General features: G+C 46.8%; 1 protein-coding gene across 1 annotated transcript; it reads left to right on the top strand.

Annotated features, from left to right (window-relative positions):
* Positions 1–23817: 23817 nt before the first annotated feature.
* Positions 23818–24645, top strand: Olig1 (oligodendrocyte transcription factor 1). Its single transcript, XM_076868912.1, has one exon. It carries the CDS (start codon positions 23845–23847, stop codon positions 24643–24645), a length of 801 nt encoding a protein of 266 aa, XP_076725027.1. The 5' UTR covers positions 23818–23844.
* Positions 24646–25295: the final 650 nt, after the last annotated feature.

Here is a 25295-nt window from a genome sequence, read left to right as displayed (position 1 = left end):
CATTCGTGCAGTGAATCTTCCTTGTGGGACAAAAGCAGGTTCAAACCAGTGGTCTAAATCAGAGGGAGCAGATTTCCACATGGGCTATGGGAGATACGTGTAAAATTAAAAGTAGTAAATTCTTACAGCTCTCATTCCTATGGTGCTCATTTGGAAGGCCTTTTACACTTTCTATTTATTATCTCATTTAAAGGGAGGAGCCAGGAAAATACACATTACCCTAGCAGCTCTGGGGTTTGCTCTTGCTCACACTGTGCTAAGAAGCAGAGCCCAAGGGTCTCTGGATGATTCTCTTCATCCTGTAGGGTGGGCTAGACAGGCTCTCAATCCTGCTGAGCCACTCATCTGTAAACTCACATGCTCGAAGGCCATACCTGATATTTTCCCACCCCTTGGAAGGCTGCCCCTCTAACCTCTGCACTCCCCCTGAACAGGGATGTAGATTCAGCCATATCTTGAGCAGCTTCACCACTTGATGCTTCTGTAATGAAATTGACAGCCTATTTGAAGCTCGTTACAGAAGGTATCTTTTTCTGTCCACTCAGCCCTGTGGCCTGTCACCCACTGAAATGAGCCAAGTAGTAAAAGGCCCACCTCCATTCTTGGCATGTTACAGAGGAAAAGAAGAGAAAGACACACAGACTCTAGTGGAATCCTAATTCTCCAAATTCAAGATGAAGGGAACTAGGAAAAAGACCAAACTAAGTGAGATGTGTGAATTCGTTTTCTGAGTGCCGCGAGTGCCGAGAGCCTGGACTATGGCCAGGCTCTTTTTGAAGGGACTTTGGCCAAGCATCATGAAATTAATATTTTCTTGAATTACTATGACATAGAACTTTCTATTTCTGCCTATTAAAAATTTAAGGTATATTCCTGTCTTTCCCAATTCACACTCTCTCCCTGCCTATTATTCCATTTTTTTGAGATTCATCTTAAAAAGTTTGTTCTGCCTGAGAATTTGTTCCCCATCTGCCATTTTCCTCAGCTTTCTGAGTATCCAGGTCAGGGATTTCCTGGTGTCTTAAAGGGTGTTCTGGTGATGAATCCATGCTCTATTGTGTCCTGTCAGGCAAGATCCTGGCAGAATGTCCCAGATGTGCAATAGGAAGAGTGTAGACTGGAGCAGCACTGTCCAAACTTCTGTGGTCATAGAAATGGTCTCCATCTGCACTGTCCGATGTGGCAGCCATCGAACATGTGGCAAGAGGCGACTTTTTAGTTTTGTTCCATTTTAAATAATTTTAACATTTAAAAGCCTCATGTGTTTCATGGCTACTGTGTTGGAGAGTCCAATTCTACAATAAGAGGCTGCAGATACCTTGGTAGTCAGATCTCATCCACCACATTATCAACCAATGCTACCAAGCCAGCCCCCAAATGCAGAGGATTTCCTCAAAGTCAAATGCATGTCTTTCACCACAAATATTATTAATTCTATTAGCAAGAAAGCCATCATTTGGTGCCTTTCAAGGTCATCAGAAGAATCAGAAGAATCAGAGCTGGAAATTTTTGTCACCATCTAAAATAACAGCCTTGCATTGCTACCACATTCCTCCTCCCCAGTCCACTCTCAGCACCCACCCTGTTTTCTTTTTTCCCTTCTTTTTCATTTTGAGGCTCCCACCTAAGTCACGAGCATCATCTCCTTGTGAGCAATTAAAATAAGCACATATGTGTTCCCTGAGCTGACCTCCATATTAAGTGCCCTACATTTCTCCCTCACTCAAATAGGAGAAGATGGGAATTTCAACGTCTTTGGTTTAGAAGGTATGCTTATCACCTAGGAAAACTTTTCTGTGGTCTTCAATGGCCATTTAGAAACTTCTTTTATTTTCCAAAGATCTATTACAGATAAACACAATCTTTGGGTAGGGGAGATATAGACCTAGCACAACCTCAACCCAAAAGTTGTAATGACAGTACCCACAGTTCCTCTACATACTTCATTTGGCTTTTTCCTACTACTAATATCTTTCATAACCATGATCTACTTGTCACAACTAAGAAATTAACATGGTTAATGACATTACCTTAACATGGTTAATGACATTATATTAACCATAAATTCTGTTCAGATTTCACTCACTTTCTACTATGTCCCTCGTTACAGAGGAGAGCAAAGGGTATCCAATACAGGATGCCACACTGTGTTTAGTTGACGTTTACTTTTCATGGTGTTGACCAGACTTGCCCCTGGAGATCCCTTCTAGCTCAAAGCAGTTATAGATGCTGCTCCTGTGGAAGAAGTTACATAAAGTTCCCACTGTTGTGAAGAAAGGAGACAAAAAGCTGATCACCACTGCATTGAGAGTTGGTGGAAGGAAAGTCATGAGATTGGAGAGAAATCAGGTGAGTGTGGTACACTGAGAAGAAGTTTAAAATCCCTGGAAATGGAAAAGGCCTGAAGCATCCTTAGGGACAGTGTGATTAAAGCACCAAACAGATGACAATTCCCCTGAAAAACAGGGATGGAATAAGAAAGAGAAGCACCACAAAGCCCAGCTCAGGTGTGAAGGATTTATTTAACAAAGTGACCACATCCCCCTTGTAAATCTCCTTAGTAGGACTCTAACTTCCACGTGGCTTATGCTCCTGAGTGGTGAAGAATTGACAAGGGAAGAAGGAGAGAGAAGAAAAGAGACAGGGGTCTACAAATGGAGGTGTCTGTGCGTACAGAAGAGTCATGTGCATTTCAGACCTGCCCACAATCCAGACAAGTCTCACTCTGTCATTAGAAAAAGCCTCATTACCGCTAAGTCAGCACTGTAAATACCCAGAATCCACCTTCTGGCTCCAATGAACAAGGATCCCTCACTGAAACACACAACCCACGCACCTCGCTCAATCCTTAGAATCACTTGGAAGTTCAGAAAAATTCTTCTGGAAAGCAAGGGTTAGGCACAAGATTCAGAGAAAGCAAGAAAGCACTCTTCTCTCTCCAGAACTTCTTGTGCAGACGTTCTCCTGCCCCCACCACATCCACATCGTAACTGGATTTTATTAGGATTTATTTTGAAGGCATGTAGGACAACGACACAGGAGAGGGGGCGATCGGGAGTCTGGAAAACAAGGAAACGTGATACGTAGGAAGCAGCTTCTCCATCTGGCATGTGGAGTTGCTCCCAGCTCTGTCTCCGCCTTTCCCCATATGTGTGCTCCTAATTTAGACTGTTGATTCTTTTTCATTTTTTTTTTTTTTTTCTGGGATGACAGAGTATAATAAGCAGTGGGTAAGGAAGCATGACTCTGACCAGCAAGGTGGAAATCACACCGTCCTCCAAATCAGTGGAGGAAGTTTCTAACAACACATAATTGGAGCAATCTAATGTCTCATGGAATGAATCTAACTCTAACCCTCAGGCTAATGAAATGACGAGAAATAAATGCCCAAGAGATTTGCAGGAAGGTGACTGAAATGAATAAACTATGTCCTGCCCCATTGGCCAGGTTCGGAGAGCGGATGCTAACTTAGCTGAACTGACAGTAAAGTGGTGATTACCATACCGTGATGTCTCGCTGACCTGGAGGACGCAGCCTGAGAGGAGTCCAATGGAAGTCAGTAACCATGGTGTCGGGGCCGAGGGAGACAAGGATCTCCCAACGAGGTTCATGCCCTTCTCTCTGGGAAGACTGACTAGAGACAACAGGGTAGCTGATAACATCGAATAATGTTGTTCTACATGTATGAGACAAGCCGTGTATCCTGGATGCCTCCAGAATGGGAAGAGATAGATCAGCAAAGTGCCTGAAAGGGGAGTAGGAAGGGTGGGACTGTAAGCTGGCCCTGGAAGATGAATCAGATATGAGCAGAAAATTCAGGAGTGCTAAGTTAGACGACCCTTGGGTTTATTCTGCTCAGAGTTCTGGCATCCCTGTAAGGAAAGAGCAAAGTCAACATGGGGTAAAGGAAGACCTGCACTCTAATGTCACAGCTCAAAGACCCGACCTTGCATCAAAGCCACCTGGGGGGTTTGTTTTTAAATCCATACCAGGGACTGACTCCAATCTAATGAATCGACATTTCTTGGGTGAGCCTTATGCAGTGAGCTAATCCAATTATCCCATCTCAAATACAAAGGCCTGGAGATATGATTGGCTCATGGGCATATACTATGAATTCATTTAGCAGGTAAATTGCCAGCCATTCCCTCAACATCTCTCTGCCAGTCGTGTGCTCTGAAACCTCACCTCCAGAGGCAGCGGGTCTCATCCTTAAAGCTCTGACTGGGGTGACTCCTCCCAGATCCAGAAGGGTATGAGGGTGCATGGTGCCCCTGTCTGCTTCATTGTTAACAACCACTCATCTGGAAGAAAACTAAGCAGCTTCTTATTCCAAACCTGAAATTAAACCATTTGTCCTCAGTGGGGAGGAGATGGTGGGAAGAAAAAAAAAAAAAAACCTGGATTTTACAATGTTTTCTTTTTCTGCATCTCCTTTAGCCTCAGCTTCAGAACCTGCACAGCTGCAGACACACTGTCTTCCAGTAAGGACTTCTTTCTTTCTTTCTTTCTTTGGTACTGGGGATTGAACCCAGGGGTACTTAACCACTGAGCCATATCCCCAACCCTTTTTTATATTTTATTTAGAGAGAGGGTCTTACTGAGTTTCTTAGGGCCTTGCTAAGTTTCCGAGGCTGCCTTTGAACTCTCAATCCTCCTGCCTCAGCCTCCCAAGCCTCTGGGATTACAGGCATGCACCACTGCACCCAGCAAGGGCTTCTTTCTTAACCCACACTTCATCCCTCAAGGCTTGCACTTGGCTAGTCTGCCATCAGAAATGCCCCTTGCAAATGCTTTTAGGCTTTTTCCATTTTTTGTATTTCTTCCTTCCTTTATAAATTTGGTACTGGGGTTTGAACTCAGGAACCTTAGTTGCTAAGCTGAGGCTGGCTTTGAGCTAGTTAGTGATCCTCCTGCCTCAGCCTCTCAAGCCACTGGTAATATAGGTGTGTGCCACTGCACCTGGCTTTTTTCTTCTTTTTAATAACATATAAAAAGACATAAAAATTGTACACATTTATGGGGTACCATGAGATGTTTTGATACATGTCTGCGTGTTGTAACGTCAAAGTCAAGTTTAACATCCGTCTCCTCCAACAGTTATCATTTCTTTATGGGGAGAACATTCAGAATACTTTCTTCTGGCTTTTAAAATATACAGTGTGTAACTGCTGTCTATAGTCACCCTATTGTGCAATGGCACACACCAGAGCTTCTTGTTTCTTTCTAACTGTGACTTGGTCCCCGTTGGTCAGCCTCTCCCCACCCTCCCCCCTCGACTCTCCCCAGTCTCTGTTAACTGCCATTATTCCCTCATCATCTGTGAAATCCACATTTTAACATCCCACATAAGAATGAGATCAGGTGGTCCTTGTCTTTCTGTGTTTAGGTGGTTTCTACTTCTTAGCTATTGTGCTAATAGCTGCCAAAAAACATGGAAGTGCAGATGTCTCTTTTTCTATTTTCAAAAGGATTTGTATGAACATGCAAATCCTGTTATTTCAACCAAAACAAACAAACAGTATCATATTCCTGAGCACTCTGGTGCCCCTCTGCTCCCTTGGAATTTACCAACGCAGTTGGTCATCTGTATCCTTGATTTCTGTATCTGAAGATTCCACCCAAAAAAATATTCATCTGCTATGAACATGTACAGATGTTTTTCTTGTCATTAGTCCTTAAACAATACATTATAACAGCTATTTACATGGCATTTACATTGTATTAGGTATTAATACAATAATTCTCTAGATTATAAGTAATCTAGGGATGAATTGAAATATACAGGAGGATATGTATAGGTTTTAGGCAAATCCTATGATTTTTTATATAAAGGACTTGAGCATCCTTAAATTTGGGTGTGGGGGTGTCCCAGAACCAATCTGGCAAAGATACTGAGGAAAAACTCTATTATATTATCCTACCCCGGCCTCCAGGTTTCTTTCCAGATGCCTTTGTATCCCTAAGCCAGACAACTGTCCCTTCTGGCCCCACTCACCCTTCCTCCCAGGAGTCTTGCAGCTCCTACCAGCCCTTCACGACTCTGTGAGCGTATTCCCACCTGGCACGCATGAAGGCGCCCTTCAGACCAACTCTCTGCTACTGCAAAACTACTGTTCCTCCATCTCAGTCCTCCCCAGACCACCCAAGATTTTTCTGTTTCCAAAAGAGCTTCTTGCCTTTTGTTCCAAAGCCAAACCTTCGCAGGTTTGTGACTGAGATGGCACAGTCCTGTAATCTCAGTAACTCAGGAGGCCAGGGCAGGAGGATGGCTCATTCATTTGCCAAATATTTATGAAGCACCTAAAGATCAAAGATTTCAGGTTATGTGTTTTTAATTAAAAAAAAAAAAAAAGAACCCTGACAGGGATCTTCCCAAAAGTTCTCCCCTAAGAAGAACAAGTCCATTTTCCCATGGTCATTGGCTCATGGGCAGTTCCAGGAAGGGGCCATTTCCCAGCCAGGGACCTGACACAAAGGAGCAGACGGGGAGTGAGCACAGAGCAGGAGTCCGGGGAAGACGAGTCAGGACATGAGGCTGCCTCACTGTGTGTGTATGACAGGGACCATCTTACTCCATCTTCTGGTGCACTTACAAGATGCCCAAGACCAAGCAACTTAGAAGGAACAGAAATTTACTTGGCTCATGATTCTAGAAGTTGGGAAGTCCAGGAGCATGACTGTGGTGTCTGGTGAGGGCCCTTCTGCTGCATAGTGAAAGGTGGAAGGATGAGAGAAGTTGAGAACAGGAGAGAAAAAGGAGACTGAACTTCCCATCAGTGGGATAATGACCTTAGTCCATTCATAAGGGCAGAGCTCTTGGACCTAAGCAACTCTTATCAAGCCCACCTCTCATCTCTGTCACACAGGGTCTCACTAAGTTGCTTAGGGCCTTGCTTAGTTGCTGAAGCTGGCATTGAACTTGGGATCCTCTTGCCTCAGCCTCTGAGCTCCTGAGATGACCCGGAGTTCATTTTTTAACTCATTTCATTTCAACTGAATCCTACTCAGGGCTCATGGACTATATAGAAATTAGAAATTAAAATTGTTCCTTCTCTCCTTCTCTTCCCCCTCTCAGTGAGGACACACACACGTCTTGGCAGGGCCAGTTCCCACTGTCAATCGCTCAGGGCCCAGTGCTTAGAATAGCCCCGAGCTTCACCATCTTGAAGCCCTGAATGATTTTTAAACAAGGAGCCCCACATTTTCATTTTGCACTGAGCCCCCTAAGTTTCATAGCTGGCCTTGCTCTTGGCAATCACTGTCTCTTGGATTTCCAGCCATGAATTTCTGCACATTGTTCCTGATTCCATGGCTTGGTGTCAAAGGTTTTTCATCATCTTAAGAGTGGAAAGCAGGAAAAACCACTTCTTAGCTCCTAACCCAAGGCCATCTTTTTTTTTTTTTTTTTTTTTTTTTTTATTAAAAATCACAGTCCAGGGGCTGGGGCTGTAACTCAGTGGCAGAGTGCTTGCCTGACATGTGTGAGGCACTGGGTTCAATCCTTAGCACTGCATAAAAATAAACAAATAAAATAAAGGCTATCCATCTACAAGTACAAAAATAAATTTTTAAATCACAGTCCATTTTAAAGTAGCAACATAAGGCTTAAATAGGGTACAGTACCTCAGTCCAATGTACCAAGATGATTTGGCTTTAGAGAAAATAAAATTTCCCTGAGAGTTCTGCCTAAACTATAATAACGGCAGGAGAGCTGATCACAGGAAAAACACTCTTCAACATTTGGGCTCCCTCGAAGATGTGCTAACATCTCTGCCAATGTAGCTCCTATCCCTAAGATTCTGATTTATGAAAAATGATAGGAAAAAAATGTACACTGAACACCATGACCAACAAACCAATATTTACCAACAGACTGACAGCCATCTTTCATCCCAAGCCCAGCCCCACTCCCAGAGTAGGATTTAAAAGGACAAAATATTTTTAGGAAAACAGCATTTCTTTGAGTTTTTTATTTTTTCAAAGGGGTGAGAGAGCACCATCTAAATAAATTCTAATATATTTCAAATATATTCATTATCATGCACTAAAAGCAAATCCCCATTTTGTGGTTCTCCAAAGAGAGTGACAGAGCCTTGTTTGTAACAGCCTCGGGCATAAGCAATCATTGTGTAGCTTAATTAGATATTCCCCATGCTAGCGTGGGGGACATATGTCTATTCACTGTAACAAACACCAAGCCCAGCCAGAGCTTTCACGCCAGGCTATATGCAGATAGAGTCAACGCAAGTGTGCCTTCTCCCAAGGACCTGCGGCCCCAGCCGGCCCCGCACAATCAGCCCGCATTCACCAATTGGTTCCAGTTTATTAACAGCCCATGAAGTTCTCATCTGCTCCTGTGCTGGTCAGGAGTGTCACCTGCAATGCCAGGCCCAAGTTGGCTCTTCCACTCCTCCAATCAGATGGGATGTGCATCTGCAGGGCCGGATGTTCTGCATTTTCCTACACAAAGAACTGTCTATTGGGAGAGTTGTAAATCACAAGAGTGTAAATGCAGATAGATGTTTCTGTAATTACAGACAGGAAAGTCACCCAACACAGAAAGAAGGCAACTCGAAGTTAAATAAGACCTGGCTAATTTATGTATTGATTGTTTGGTGCTGGGGATAGAATCCAGAGCCTCATTACGAGTGCTGAGCTATGCACTCTACCACTAAGCTACACCCCCGGGGGCCCAAAGTGGGAGAGGGGAGTCTGTATTTAGGATTTTATCTAGTAATTAATTTTGGTGACATGGATCAAACCTAGGGCCTTGTGCATGCTCAGCATACTCCTTGCCTCTGAGTTAAACCCAAATCCCCCAAGACTTGACTAAATTAAAAGCCTGCTTAAATTCTTTTTTGAATTTTGAATTTTAGATTTCAAATTAGCAGTGGCAGCACGGGGGTGGGGACAACACCAAATGGGAGAAAAGTCTTGACCTCTGTATCACCTTCTCTTCGGAAAAGGCAGACCTATATATGACAAACCAGATGCACCTGGTCTCCAAAATGGCTTCTTTTCTGGGCTTCCCTCCTGACTGGGCTTCTGCTATCCTCTTAGAAACAAGTCTAACTTCTCTCAGCTGAAAATCCTTTTTGGTCAGAAATTCTTGCTGGCTCCTTTCCCCTCTAGGGGAACATGTATTGTCAGCTGAGGCTGCCATAACCAAGGGCTGTGAAAGAAGTGCCTTAAATAATAGGCTTGTCTTGCTTCCCAGTTTGGAGGCCAGAAGCATGAACCAAGGTGTGGCAGGGCTGGATGCTTCTGGGGCCAAGAGAAAGGGTCTGCTCCTAGCCTCTCTCCTTGGCTGGCAGAGGTCATTTTGTCTTTGTGTCTTAACAACATCTCCCTCCAGAAGTGTCTATCTCTGCATCTAAATTTCCCAGAAAGATGCCAGTCATTTTGAATTAGGACCCACAGTGATTTCCTCATTTAGCTTGACTTTCTCTGAAAAGATCCTGTGGAAGAAGACTCCAGTACATCTTGGGCAGGGGACATAATTCAACCATAATACCCTGTCCAGGGGACCTAGCATGAAAGCATCTTTTACTGTCACCCCCCTTTCCACCTAGACTGGCACAATAGTAGGTTTTGTGGACGTTGTGATAATGCAAAATCCTCTGATTTCCCACTAGCTGTGAGAACAGTCACGCAGAGAGCTGGTCGTGTAGATTCCCAGGCCAAATATGAACTGACCTCTAAGGGAATTGCAAAATAAACCAGTTTCATAAAAAGAGGCACCCTCTGTTTTCATCTCCTGCTGTTTTTGAGGAGCTACTCTGGTGGGATTTGAGTCTCTAAGAATAAGTATACCAATTCCATCTGAAAAAGCGTCAACTTGAAAAAACCCTAAGAGAAGACTTTTGTACAAAGGACCCCAAAGTGAAATGGCCTGAGGCCACCCAGCCAGTTGGTGATAGGCCTAGGATGCAGGGGACATCATCTGCTTTGATGGTTCCAGGCAACAGCAGAAGTCCTGAGACTCATGTTTACAGGACTCTCTAGCTGAACCCCAATGAGGCTGGGGTGCTCTCCCTTATTCTGGGTGGGCTTCCCTCTCCTCTCTGAGAAGAGATTGAAGGGGGTTCAGGAATTCCCAGCCTGAATCTCTAGAAAAGCGCATGAGGCTGGTCGACATCAGCACTGTGCTACCAATAACGGGACAAAGGTGCCAAAAAGAGAGGTCCACTTGAGTCAGCTGATAAGTGATGCTCTTTCTAAAAGAGCTGCAGGAGTGATGCACTGGGGACCATCTGTGGAGACCACTGGCTCAGGAGCTCTTTCCTTCCACCTCCTACCTGCCATGGGCTGGGTAGCTCAGCCTCCATCTCTGAGCTGTGTTCTCTGAGGGAAGCTTGAGGGAGGCCGGGGCTGCTGTTCCCAGGGACATTTCTTCCCAACTACCAAGGGCACAAGCGGAAGGTGCATGTGGGCAGCAGCCTCCAGCCAATGAGGGAAACTTCTCTCTGATGCAAAAGTGCACAAAAGCAGTTTGCAGCCTGCAGGCAATTGCTCAACCCTGATAGCAGCCCCAGGGGAAGTCCACAGCAAGAATCAGGAGGCTGTGCAGTCTTCAGGGACTCTAAGTGGGAACTTGTGCACATTCAGTGGAGGAGAAATGAAGGATATGTCCACCTGGCTGGCAGGCTGCAGTACACCTCCCACAGGATTTGGCATCTGGTGATAAACAGAGGCAGGTTCCACATGAGCACAGACCATCTGAGGCTGTGCAATAGCCCAGGAAAGAAATTCAGTGGTCAACAGGTGCCTCCCGCACAGGGCAGCAGATAAGCTCAGGGAAGGAACAGGGATTACTTACATGGGCTCTGTAGACATTTGTTTCCCCAAGTTGCACATGTGCCTATAAAAAGATGGTGGCAAAGGTCTTTCTTTCTTTATGTAGTCAAACGGTCTGAAGATAATTAAGGAACGCGATGGTTGAGATACACTGATTTGCTCATCAAATACTTATCCAGGACTTTGGATGTCCCAGGAACAGTCCCAGCCCTGGGGATAAAAACACTTAAATTTTTAGACAGAGGCAGTGCTTGGAGTTATGCCCACTGTAATAGTGTGATTTATAATTTTAAAAAATGTACATTTCAATCTGCCTCCCAAGTTCCTAGCAAAGAGCCGTAAACCCTTGTCATTTCCTGAGCAATAGAGGTGACAGGAGAATGTTTTCTTCTAATATTTAGCCTTTGACCCTAGTTCTTGGCACAGAAAGCTGATCTCTTGGAATTTTCTGGGTGATGGTAGCATCTTTTGTTCAAATAAAGCTATTCTTGGTGGGAGCTGGTCAGGAAGACCAACCCATGATTAGATACTTAGAACTTCTAGCATCATCCCTCATCCTCCAGGAAGGGAGATGGGTTGGAGATGGAGTTAATAATCAGTCATGCCCACATGCTGAGGCTTTGGTAAAAATCACTGAACTGGAGGGTCTGGAGAGCTTTCAGGTTGGTGAACACGATCATGTGCTGAGTGAATAGCAGCACATCCCATTTCCATGGGGACAGAAGCTCCTGTGCTCAGTTCCTTCCTAACCTTCCGCTGTATATCTCTCCATCTGACTGTTCATCTATATTCTTTATTAATATGCTCAACCAAGAAACATAAGTAAGGGTCTCCCTGAGTTTGATGAGCTTCTCTAGAAAATGAATGAAACCCAAGAAGGGGTCATGGGTCTACAATTTGTAGACAAGTTGGACAAAAGTTATAAGTTGCAATTGGTGTCTGAAATTAGGAGCAATGTGTGGGACAGAGGCTTTAATGAATCCACCTTAGTAGAGTGTTTGGAGCACTCTGAAATTTAAGCATTTTGGAAAGCCACAGATCTTGGGGTTAGAAGGATTGACCTGCCTGAATTACCTTTTTGTTGAGAAATGTGGTTGGGGTGGTCTTCTCCTGTGTCTATTGGAGGAAGCTTGAATATTGGTCATTTGTCCTTGACATCATGAGGCCCGAGAGGAAGAGTTGAAACAAGGAACAGGAAGGAAACGAATGGAGGAGTAATGAGTGAAATGGTTCAGAATCCCAGCAGCTCAGTCAACCAATCTGCTGTATGATCCTCTTTAACTGTTTAATAAGAGGCTGTATTTTAGGGCCACCTAGTATGGGACCCAACCCAAGAACTCTCATGCCCTTGACTCCTTTTCCCTTCCAAGGCCATGTTGCCAAACAACACCTTAGAGACAGGTGAAAATAACCAGAGTGACAATGGGAAGACAGAGAGGCACGAGGCAGGAGAGAGCAAACATTGAAGGACCCTGGGCATGGACATTTGAAGGGCTCGTGGAGGAGACACATTTGAGGGTATTGAACAGCTCATGATGTCTCCCTTATTTTGGACTGTAGTTGGCATCTATTATTAGTGTCATAAAGAGAATTTCATTCCATTCACCAGAAGTCTGCTTAGGGGAAGCACTGCATTTGGCTGGACGATAGCTAGTGGTAAGCTCTAAGTGCATGCTCAAATACAAATAAAGATTCTGCAGTGGGTGAGTTCCGATAGGTGCAGATCAGAGTGTTCAGGTCCATTTTCTGTTGATATAAAAAAAATTGCCCAAGAATTGGGCAATTTATAAAGAATAGAAGATTATTTGGCTCATGGTTCTGGAGGCCAAGAAGTCCAAGAGCATGTGGTCAGCATCTGGTAAGGGTCCCTTGCTGCAACCTAACATGGCAGAGGGCATCACACACATAGCAAGATAGAGCAGGTGTGCCAGCTCAGGTCTCTCTTCCTCTTCTCATAAAGCCCCTAATGCCTTTATAGGGCCTCCCCTTGTGACCTCATCTAATCCCAGTTATCTCCCCAAGACTCCACCTCCAAATACCATCAACATATGGCTTTGTGGATTAAGTTCATAATATATGGACTTTTGAGGTACACAATCAACCATAGCAGAAGGATGCATCTGGGTAACCAGGTTTCAGGGACCGGGGCCTGAATTGAACTGAGCTACTATGCATAATATTAGGGGAAGGAGTCAGATTAGAAAGAGAAAAGGGTGGAAAGAGAAAAAAGATTGAATGGGGTGGTAGATGTGGGAGAAGAGAAGTGGCTTGTAGGTGTTCTGGTTGTCAGATCTTGAGACACTGCAAACCTTCAGAGGCCCCTGAATATATCCTGAGGTCCCTTGGGGAGCTGTACCCTAGAAGGTACCCCAGGGGCCTCTCCAGCAGTAGCCACACTCTCAGCATCATTGTTTTTCCCAGCTCAGAGCAAGCAGGGCCTAGGATGGAGGAGAACAAGGAAATGCCAGTAAAGAGTAGCCCAGCCACTGGAACCAAGTTCAGGGGAATCTCTTGTCCTCATCAGACACACAGTTTTAATCCAGGGTGATGGAGATTTCTGACACTGTCAGCAAACCAGAATTTTAGACCTGAAGAGTAAGTGAAAGCTACTTCAAATGTTTCTTTTTTGACAGAGGGCACATGGATGCTGCTTTACTGGCAAGAATCTAAGAAGGCAGGCACATGTCTGTTCTATTGAAGCCAATGAAAACTGGTCCTCAACACTCTGTATGATGTAATGGATCCACTGTATAAATCCCGAAGAACTGAATGAGTAAATCACAGTGTTAATGCCCTTCTTGCGTGTTATTAACAACAATATAATACTTCCTGTCTCAGACTTCAGAGACAAGCAGCTGCCATGCGCCAGGGAAATAAAGGTCATAATAGGGGAGGAAAGAGCATGAAATCAGCCCTGACCTTAGTCTCCGCACACTGTGGGAAGCAGTGCCAGTTGCCACAGCTGCACCCCTTTCCCTCCTGTGGAGCTGGGGGGAGCTGCTGGGAACCATACCCACGCATGAGAGAGCCTAGAATATTCTGGCATTCCAGCACCATTAGGCCACACTGAGTCCCATCCTGGCAAGAAAACTCAGATGACAAAGAGGCCATCATCCCATAATCACCCTGGGAAGACTTTTTCTCATAAAAGAACTGTAGGCCTCCCCTCCGGAGCCCATATTAACAAGTCCAAGCATCATGCAAGAGGCAGAGCATGGAAGACACAGAGGATGACTCCTCCCTCCCTGTCTGTCTTGGCCTGCATCAAGGGATACCCCAATGCTTTATGGACCCCAGCTTCCTCACCTGCAAAATGGGCAGTAACCTTCCCTACCTCATTGATAGTCTGGAAGGCTCAAATTAGATAACAGATGTGAAAGTGGTTTTCAAAAAAAGAAATAATAATAATAATAAATAAATAAACAAGTGAGGGGCTCTTCATCTGTAGGGAATATCGCCATCACAGCTGGTTAGACGTGAGCATGGAGCAGCACGGCACAGCATCAGCCCACAAACCCTGGGCCTCAAAGCCACATCTTGCACAGAGCTTGCTCTGCCACCTGCACAGCACTCCGTTGGGCAACTCAGATTACAACAGTTCTGAAAACATGCTGTGGCTGATTGACAGACCTGACGAAGGCAATGTACCTGTGTTGCAATCTTTCTCAACTTTTCTACGAACTGCTTTTAAAAACAGAAGATTACAGAGTCTACAGCCCGACTGCCGCTGTGGGAATCATCCTTATTTTCTCTCATTTCCCTCTTGCTTGTCCTTCCATCCTGTTCCCATTCTCTAGTCCAGCCATTTGGTCTGTCCCATTCTCTCCCCTCTGGACCCCACACCTCTGTCTGTCTACTCGGGACACAAATCCTCCCATCCTTTCTGTTTGTCAAGTTTTCCTTGACAAATCCTCTCCCTGATCTCAGCCCCCACAGCGAAGCCTTGTTGTCTTCTAAACTGGTGCTCAGAACAGCGACTGCAGCGTCACACTCTGCCTCTAACACACTCCCGGGTGCTCCCTACACTCTGGTCTCCAGGGACTCTGATTACCTTCCTTCTCCCACACAAAGGAGGCAGCCCCTACTCATGCCACTGTTTGCCTCTTGGAAATATGATATTGCTAGCAGATGTCCACATCATGTCCTTGAATGGGTGAGAAGTGACTAGAAGGCAGGGAGCCCACACAGGGCTCCGCCCACGGAGAGCATTCCATGGACTTGGGTCAGCCAGCCTCAATCATTCTAACCTTTACGGGGCAACCACGTGGGGCTCCACCCTGTCCAGGCACTAGGGATGCAGCTGAGAACATGGCTCCCATAGAGCCTGGCCTCTAGAGTAGGAGAGGCAGATACATATAACCAAGTAGGCTAAGGGAAGGGGCCGTTTAGCTGCTGTTGATGCCATGGAGAAAATAAAGCAAGGAGGGGTGACCGCAGAATGACCAGGAGGGATGGGCGCCATTAGTCTGGTTGTCCGAGGAGGCCTCTCTCAGTGTTTGAGTCTTCATTGAGCCTCAACAATGGCAGAGAGAACGGCAGAAGACAGGGCCCCACACCAGGACAGGTTTGGTCCACGTCCCCGACACCTGTCTTCTGCCCCCCGACACATTCCAGGCAGTCGCACACCCTCCACGCCTCACCCTCTCAGGACAGACCCAACCAACTGTATCTGTGTCCCTTCTCAATGTGTAGCCCTCCCACAATGGACGGAGCCATTTCTTCAAGCTTTTCTCTGAAATCAACTTTTCTCATTATTTAAGCATGACTGAGCACTCCTCCTGCAAATGTCCGCAGGGCTAAGTGACATGGATAAGGGCTTTTTTTTTTTTTTTTTAGCGGTGCAGAGGATTAAACCTGGGGACACTTTACCACTGAGCCACATTCCCATTCTTTTATTTTTATTACTTTTTATTTTGAAACAGGATGTCCCTAAGTTGCTGAGGCTGACCTCAAACTTTCATTCTTCCTAACTCAGCCTCCCAAGTCCCTGAAATTCCAGGCATGAGCCACCATGGCCAGCTCCAGGGCTTCTTTTAAACACACTATTCTTAGTTCAGGCTGTTATTCTTGATGTGATGCAGTCACCTTGGCCCTCACTACTCACATCTGCAGCGTGCTCTGCCTGCATCAGGTACTTTTGGGGCTCACTGGAAATGTAGAACACAGGCCCCCTCACACCTATTCAAACCAGGATCTGCTTTTTACCAGGCCCCTGGCTAATATGACCTCGAGCATAGATCTCTCTCTAGACTCCACTGTCTCAGTAACCACATAACGAGCTACAGCATATGTTGAGCCAGACACCCACCTAATCCTTGCTTTTAAAAGTACCTGTGAGGTAGGTTTAAGTATAATTATGTGCTTCATTTTACAGATGAATTAACTCAGACTCAGGGAGGTAAAGTAGCTTGTCCAAGTTCATATACTCCTCAGTGGTGGGGCTGCATGAACTTGGCAGGGCTGAGTCTAAGCCCTCAGGGTCTTACCACTGAGCCCTCCCTCCAACTAGTCACCCCCGCTCATGTAGGAGGAGACAGGCTCAGAGCTTGCCATTGGTTGTCTCAGGCCACCGCAAAACAGTACCACAGACTGGACGGCTTTAACAACAGAAATTTATTGTCTCTGAAGGTGGGAAGTCCAAGACCAAGGTGTTGGGAGAACTGGTTCCTCCAGAGGGTTGAGAGAAATCTGCTCCTCTCCCCTGGCTTCAGTGCTTTGCCAATAAAATCTGGGGTTCCTTGGTTTAAGGAAGAATCACCTGGATCTTTGTCTTCTTACATATACTGGGCAGTGTGTGTGTGTGTGTGTGTGTGTGTGTGTGTGTCTAAATGTCCCCTTTTCTAAAGGACACCAGTCATATGGATAAGAGACCCACTGTGATGAAGTCATCTTAACTAGTTACATCTGTAATGACCCTACTTCGGTCATATTCTGAGGTACCTAAGTTAGGATTTCAACATGCATTTTGGGGGACACAATTAACCCGTAACAAAGGTTAATGAAATGATATTGACAGACCACACTATACCTGGCTTTGTTCTCCATGTCCCCATCGTGATCCCATAAAGAAGCTTGAGTCTACCCTCACCAGGTGGAGGAAATGGAGGTTCTGACAGGTTAAGACTCTTGTCCCAATTTACTTGGCTAATAAGTGAGGGAGGCAGCATCAAACTCAGGCAGTCTACACTGTGGCCCTCTCCCACCGTGTGCAGGGTTACACTGGGCTCACATCTGCACACTTGCCTTAACAAATCACTGCTGGAGTTTGGTTTTGTGTGTCCAGGACAGCATTGCTGAAACAGAGACGCATGTGTAGGGCATCCACAGTATTCAGCAAGCAGAGGGACAGAAGGGACTAGAAAACCCCACATCTTTGATACAGAGAAAGCACACACTTAAAGCAAAGGAAGCTTCAGTCTAAACAAAAACCATTAACAAAATGTGTCTCCATGGTGCCCGACATAGAGCAAGTGATAACATTAGTACCGTTATCATTTAACTGAACAATTATTGTATGCCAGATTTGAACAGGACATCCTACTTATATTTCTTTCTGATCTTTCTATAGCATCCCAAGGACATAAATGCTGTTACCTCCACTTTAGACAAGAAAACTGGGGTGTAAATGAATATAATATAGCTGGCTCTTATACGCAATCCAGAGATCAGAACTCTGCTTTGCAGGACAAAAAATGGGCTCAGCTGTGAGCAGAAAAACCTTAGAACAAACACTACAGCAGAGAAGATTTGCATGTTTAAGTAGGATCATCCTCACCGTTGAGTTAATATTTCCAGGTCAGGGAGAGGAAGGCTGTGGCCTTGGAGCTTGGTAGCCTTAACTGCACCCTGGGAAGCCCTCACACCGCCTTCCTCTTTCCCCTGGTGGTCTAATCTGGAGTCAGATCCAGCCGCTGGCTCTGACAGACGGGGAAGGACCCAGAGCCAATGGAAAACAACAGGTGAGCTTGTGAACAGTCCCCTTCTGTGCCTCAAACAGGGTGTCTTGCCCAGGCAACTGTGGGGCTGTGCTGACTTCCAGAACCTTCTGCCTCTGCAGGTGTTTTAGCAACTTGGCCTCAGCGCTTCAGTGACCCATATTTTATTACCTTTCAGGTTTCTATAATTCATCATTCACTCCTTTCTGAAAACCTAGAATGAAAGTTTAGCAGCTCAGTGCCCCGGCCTCTCTCCATTCTCTCCCCAAACACATCGGCCTGTTTGTTCTCTTTCATGCCGGCTCTTCCTGTTGCATTCTGCCTGTTCAATGGGGAAAGAGTGAAACCGGATGGCTGGACCCAGTGCGGGGAAATGACTTCAGAGCCACCTTTGTTTCCCCTCATTCCTTTGAGCACACTTGGCCCCGCGTCTCTATGAAAGGGCTTGTTTGAACCATTTGGAACATCCAGCAAGCGGGAGATGCTGCGGCCAGAATCGTTCGCATCTTTTCAGGCTGCCTGAGACTCCGGGTTAAACTGCCAAATTTTTGCAACAAAACTAACCATGACATTGGACATTGTGTTATAAATTAGCCACAGCCTTCCAAGCAAATTGTCTCTTTTTATTGTATCAGTGTAAGCCTTTGGAACATTTGGCTTCAGCTGCTAACATCAGGGAGGCTCAGAGAATATTTTTGTTCTGCCCCAAACCAACCCTTCAGACACCCAGTTGCATGTGCTAATATACAGATCTTAATTCACAGTTAATTCTATCACACTGGTTCAGAGCACCTCTTAGTTATATCCTGTTTCTTTGTCTAAAATTCTACCAACCAGCCGTAAGTTTCAACCTGGCAAAAATCATCTCCGATCATCTTTAAGACAAAAAGATACACTTTGCTTTTTATAATGTATTTCTCAGTGATGACTTGAAGTTCTTTGAAAGAAGTCTTTATCAGCTAGACTGTGAAAGGTATTAAAATGCATTTCTATACAGTCCTTGTAACATGTAGAATTTCAGTGATTGGTATTCACAGAAGCAGTGAAAATCTCTACTCCTATTAGTTTACCCTGAGTTTGAAAGAGGTGCAGCCTGCGCCCATCTGTTTGTGTTATATCATCAATAGCTAAATCAAGTTTTTGTTATTAGAAGGAACCTCTCCAATACATAGATGCCATCTGATTTCTTTCCTAGTTTTCTTTCCTTTCAATTCTCTCTCTCTCCCCCTCTTTCCCTCCCCGCCCCCTTCACACACACACACACATACACACACACACACACACACACACACACACTCTCACACACTCACAAGACTAATTTGGACTCAGAAATCATCTTAGGTAGTATAGTACAGCATATTGAAATCAGGTCCAAATGATATTCATTAAAAATAAAACAACCCTTCCCATAATATTTGCAAAACACATTAGTATTATAACCAGAGAACACAGCATCCTTCCCTACTCTTCCAAGTTACAAATAAAGACAACTGTGACAATTATAAAGCTTTGAAAGGACATGGAAAGTAACTATAAACATTATATCAGTTTTAACAATTTGATTAACTTGTACTCTCTTTTGAAATCAACACAACTCATGTTCTTTCACATTTCCCAACCTGGAATCTTTCTTCAACCTGAAATGTTTCTAAGGGTAACTTACATTTTGGTGGGATGGTCCCCAGATGAGAAGGGATCTCCAAGGAGTTCCTCTCTATCCAAGAAGAATTACCCACCATATCCATCTCTTCTTCCCCACTTTTTCTCTCTACTATTACTCTCCACTCCTCAGAAGAGAGAAATCCAGAAAGAAGCTAAGGTCCCCTCTCTGCCTTTTGTATAACAGACAGGGTTACATTTGCATGGCACGGCAGATATTGATATAGGGCTGACACTGGATGTGACCCCCACTTCTCATAGTGATGGTGTGAATTTCAATGTCTACTGAGTAATTTAAACTTTCCAAAGAATTTTGACTTCTTAGAAGAAAGTAGCCCTTGAGAAAGCAAACTTCATTATTCTGTCGCAGGTCTCAGCTCCCGCCAGTTTAAATAGCACATTTTATCAGAGACATCCTTCTATACTTAACTGGCTTTCCTGGAGAGGAAAACGTCTTAAGTGATAACAGTGTCTTTGAGAGGTGGCCAGCTTTGTAGTGGCACAGTCTATCCTTATGTTTACAGAGAGATGGGCCCTGCTTCGGCCAGAGCACATTTGCACATCTCTGATTCCAGCCTCCTGACAAAAGGCAGGGCAGGCGTGGGTGGTGGGGAGCCCCTAGGTTTCTATGTGAAGCAAAGGAAGTCTGACACATACACCTCCGTGGGTGGAAACCGGCACCAATGCACATGCACAGCCCCTTTGGGCAGACACAAGAGCGGTTGTTATGGCTAATGCAAGTGCTCCCCAAGTATGTCCTGAATGTGGGAGGCCGCAGCAGCTGCCTCCCCTTGAGACTGCCCATGGGGTCCCTGCCAGCGGCCACAATGACTCACTAGCCCTTGCCAGCTGTCATGCTTTGCATGCCACTGGAGCTCCGGCCCAGCTCAAGGGGCCATCCAAGTCACCAGCTCCAATGAGTGCCAAATCCTGTGCCCATGCTGGGTCCGTAGGGCCACCCGGAACTTTCTTCTGGGGCCTTCCACCGGAACATTTACATGCACACTGACCAATATGTCCAACTGACAGCATCCTTGGTGGAAGGGGGGCCTCCTTCTCCAAGAAAAAGACTAGATGAGGCCAAGGTCTAAAGGAACCCCCAAGGATACCCACAATAAAGGGGCATCTGGGAGAGAGAGGAAGGGTGTGCATTTCCATCTCCTTGATTCCTGGGTGCCCCTGCCTATGGGTGGGAAAAGCTGAAGGTGTGGTTTAGGCGATTCTGACTCAGCCTCTAGGTTCTGTCTTCCTTATTCACTTCCTCTTCCCCAGGGTTCCTGCTAGGGTGTGGTCAGAGGAGGAAGCCAGAGGGAAAGGTTGGTCCTGCCTCAATCTGGTACTCCAGCTACTGGACCGAGCAATCCTGAATGCAAGGGTCAGCTCTGGGGACTGGATCTTGAGGATCATGGCTGGAACCCATCAGCTTGTCAATACTGGCTGGGCCTAGGTCTTTCACCCAGTCCCCTGCTTTCCCCAACAAGGCCTTCTCCTGGTCCAGCTAGAAGGAATCTAGGAAGCCAACTGCTGATTCTCCTGTATGAAGGCACACAGCCACCTACCAACCCCTGGGAGCCTCAGTTTTACTACATATAGCAGGGATCAAAAAAGCCAAACTGGGGTTGGGGATTTAGCTCTGGCAGAGCATTTGCCTAACACATGCAAGACCCTGAGTTCAGTCCTTGGCCCTGGGGATGGTGGAGGAGCAAGGAAAAAAAGCCCAAGAATAGGAGTCTCATGAGAACCAAATGAAAAGGTGTCTATGAAAACAAACTGCGTTAACAAAAGGTGGAATGATTGCAAGGTATTCAACTTCATTGCTTAGAACTCTGAAGGCTATTTCCTTGGTCTCTCTCTTTCCTGTCCAGTATGGTTTTATTTGGGGATTCAGCCCTTCCTGCCAAACTCCTTCACTCTCCTTAAGCAAGGCTGTAATAGTTTGGATATGGGGTGTCCCCCAAAAGCTCCTGGGTTAATGCAGGGATGTTCAGGTGTGACTGATTAGATTGTGAGAGATGTAACCTAATCAGTCCATCTTGATTTGAATGGACTGAATGGTACCTTTTCCCCTTTCTTCTCTTTACTTCCTGTCTGCCATGAATAGAACAGTGCTCCTCCATCATACCCTTTTGCCATGATGTTCTGCCTCACCTTGGGCCTAGAGCAATGGACCCAGTGGGACATGGACTGAACTTCTAAAACTGGGCCAAAGTCAACTTTCCCTCCTCTAAGTCATTCTTGTCAGGGATTTTGGTCACAGCAATGCAAATCTGACTAACATAGAGGCCCCCTCACCAGGTCAAGCCAGACCTCTCTGGAGTTTGGGAATCAGCTTCCTTCCTTCTCTATAAAACCTACAGGAAACTCTTGGAAGAAAGAACAGATGGGAGTTTGCACATTTCGAGGAGTGGTCCTGTGAGCTAGTGCTCAGACCCATCCTTAGATACCTGCTTGAAACTTTCAAGGCTATTTCCTTGGTCTCTCTCTCTCCTGCCCAGTACGGTTTTATTTGGGGATTCAGCCCTTACTGCCAATCTTCTTCACTCTCCTTAAGCAAAGCTATTGTAGTTTGGATATGAGGTGCCCCCCAAAAGCTAACCACAGATGCAAACCACTGTGCTGGGCTTTGGGAGGATGCAGAAATAAACAGGTGGTCCCTGCCCTCAAAACAATCCCAGTTGGATTTTGAGATGATAACCATGGTAAGACAATCTAAGTTATAGAGAAATGTTATCAAAGGTGTGCCACACATGATGAGAGGAGGGTGGGAAATCACCAAGGCTAAGAAGAAAATTGTCTTGGATCTGAACCCAAAGCATGGGCCAATGTTACAGGTACAGCTGAAGGCTGGAAACAGAGACCAGAGCGAGCCTATGGGATAAATATTGGTGGAAGAAAATGAGACAATGAAGCCCTGAAAACTAGGAGGCACTGCCAATAGGCTCCTGGAGCAGAGATTCCACAGTATCTTCTTACACCAAAGAGAACAAAAGTGCAGGAGGCTCATCTTCTTTCTGTTTAGATCAGCACCATCTGGTAGAGCTTTTTGCCATGATGGAAATGCTCTACTTCTGCACTATGCAGTGGATAACCATTAGGTAGCTGCCACTACTATGCATTAGAAGCAATGCTAGGGCAACTGAAAATTAAATTTTTAACTTAAGTGTATTTTAATTTACATTTAAACAGTCCCTGTGGCTAGTGGCTACCATTCTGGATGGTAGAGGGTTAGATACCAAAAACCTCTTCCCCATGATATTTCATCATGCTCTGATGATGAGCTGCAGTAGTGTACATTGATGCTGGCAGAAGAAAACTTCCACAGCCACCACCTAATACTACTTTATTTGGGGAAGAGAAAGATTCAGTTCCATCCTCAACAGATAAGAGTGTGTGCATGTTTTGTTTCTGATAAGAAACCAACTTCTGAGTGAGTTTTGCTTAAGCAAGAACCAAGTCACTGATAAAATTAACACACATCCTTTTTGGGAGGAGAAAACCCAACCACAAAGGTTCCTTAGCCCCTAAAAACTTAATGGAAGAGCTGAGGGTGGGAGTTGTGGGAAGCAACCATCCTAATACTACTGTCATTCACCCCAGAAATTTTGGTCTCTGAACCTGGCAGGAAATCCTGGGTTTCTCTTAAAAACACATTACATCCATATTCACAGTAGCATGTTCACAATAGCCAAAAGATGGAAGCCACCAAAATGTCCATCCTTGGATGAACAGATAAAGGAAAGGTAGTAGCCACAGAAAACAGAATACATTATTCAGCCTTAAGAAGGAAGGAAATTTAGATACATGTTACCTGAACAAAGCTTTAAGACATGCTAAGCGAAATAAGACAGTCACTAAAAGACGAATACTGTGTGATTCTACCTACATGACCTTCCTAGAGCAGAACAAATTCATGGAGACAGGGCACAGAATGGTGGCTGCCAGGAGTTGAGGGTGGGGTGTGGGAAATTTCTTAAGAGCTATACAGTTTCAGTTTTGAAGACATGTATTACGTTTAACAAGAAAAAGAGTGATCGCAGTTGGGAGCTGGAGGGAGACAAGTGCCTTTCAACCTGACCAAATGCCACCCTCCTTTTTGCAGAGCTAAGCTTCACCCGAAAGGAGTCCCCCATCCCTCCAGGGGCCTGTCCCGCGGCTCTAGCCCTGGCGCTCACAATAACCTCCTTGAGCTGTGCCAGCGGCACTTCCGCGCCGGCCTGGGCTCGGGCAGCCAATGAACACACGTCTGTTCCCGGCCTCGCTCCTCGATTGGTTGAGCCCCTCCAACCGTGTTCCCCTCAGGTTCCCAAGCCGGGTTTAAAGGGGTCGGGCGCCCGTAGCTGCCCTGCCGTCGGCCACCCGCGCGCAGGTCCGCGGGGAGAGGCGGCCTACGGACGGGCCCACGGCGGGGCGTTCCTGAAGGGCGCCCTAGGCCGCCCTCATCGCCCCCCAGATGTACTATGCGGTCTCCCAGGCGCGCGTGAACGCGGCCCCCGCGACCATGCTTCGGCCCCAGCGGCCTGGGGACGTGCAGCTCGGGGCCTCTCTGTACGAGTTGGTGGGCTATCGGCAGCCGCCTTCCTCTTCCTCTTCCTCCTCCACTTCCTCCTCCTCCACGACGGCACCCCTCCTCCCCAAGGCTGCGCGCGAGAAGCCAGAGGGGCCAGCCGAGCAGCTAGGCAACGGGCCGGGGTCCGGCGCGCACGCTGCTGGCGGTGCCCGGGCTGACGCCAAAGAGGAGCAGCAGCAGCAGCTGCGGCGCAAGATCAACAGCCGCGAGCGGAAGCGAATGCAGGACCTGAACCTGGCCATGGACGCTCTGCGCGAGGTCATCCTGCCCTATTCTGCGGCGCACTGCCAGGGCGCGCCCGGCCGCAAGCTGTCCAAGATCGCTACGCTGCTGCTCGCCCGCAACTACATCCTGCTGCTGGGCAGCTCGCTGCAGGAGCTTCGCCGAGCGCTGGGCGAGGGCGCCGGGCCCGCTGTGCCGCGCCTGCTGCTGGCTGGCTTGCCCCTGCTAGCTGCCGCGCCGGGCTCAGTGCTGCTGGCACCCGGCGCCGTGGGGCCCCCCGACGCGCTGCGCCCCGCCAAGTACCTGTCGCTGGCCCTGGACGAGCCGCCGTGCGGACAGTTCGCGCTTCCGGGCGGTGGCGCGGGTGGCCCCGGCCTCTGCACCTGCGCGGTTTGCAAGTTCCAGCACCTTGTCCCCGCCGGCCTGGGCTTGGCAGCGGTACAGGCTCAGTTCTCCAAGTGAGGCCCTGCCGGGGCCCTGGGCGAGATGGGACTTCTGCCCGGCCTCCTGCCGTCCAGCTTCCCGCACCCCTGTGCCTCTGAAACCAGGGAGAGAGGGGGCATTTCGAATTTATTGGCCCAGAGGTAGGGACTGTCCAGCGCCTTCTTCCCCAGCCCTACTCCCCCAGGAAATTAAAGCAACCCCAGCAGATGTTACAAGGAACATCTAGGCGGTTTAGGTTCTAGGTGGATTCCATCCGTTTAAGGCAGAAAGTGAGCGTGTCACCCATCACCCAGCGAGTTCTCTCTCCCTGTCCCTAGAGCTGTGCGCCTCGCAGGACTGGTGTGGATTTTAGGAGGCTCTGTGTTCTGTTGGGATCCCTCTGGGTGGGGCGAAAGACCAGTCCAGAGTGCGACCTCCAGGGAGCGGTCCTCCTCCAGGCCTTGGGGGTCGGGGGGGGGGGGATTTCGAACAGCGCGGACCCGCAGAGGAGTTGTTTGCTGGAGCCCACGGGCGCCCTGTTCCCAACAGCCAAGCCCAAACTTGTCAACGGAAACTATCGGACCTGGGAGGCCGAAAAAGACCAGTTAGTCCGCGCAGACCCTCCGGGGGCGTCGCAGCTGGACCGACTCTCAGTGGCTCAGCGTTTGGCATCGCGGTGCCGCGGGTGG

This window comes from Callospermophilus lateralis, chromosome 10 (assembly GCF_048772815.1).
Source record: "Callospermophilus lateralis isolate mCalLat2 chromosome 10, mCalLat2.hap1, whole genome shotgun sequence".
Lineage (NCBI taxonomy): Eukaryota > Metazoa > Chordata > Mammalia > Rodentia > Sciuridae > Callospermophilus > Callospermophilus lateralis.
This window is presented reverse-complemented; position numbering and strand designations above follow the sequence as displayed.

Coding starts and splice junctions, on each gene's coding strand:
- Olig1 (XM_076868912.1), top strand. CDS start 23,845: ATGTACTATGCGGTCTCCCAGGCGCGCGTGAACGCGGCCCCCGCGACC.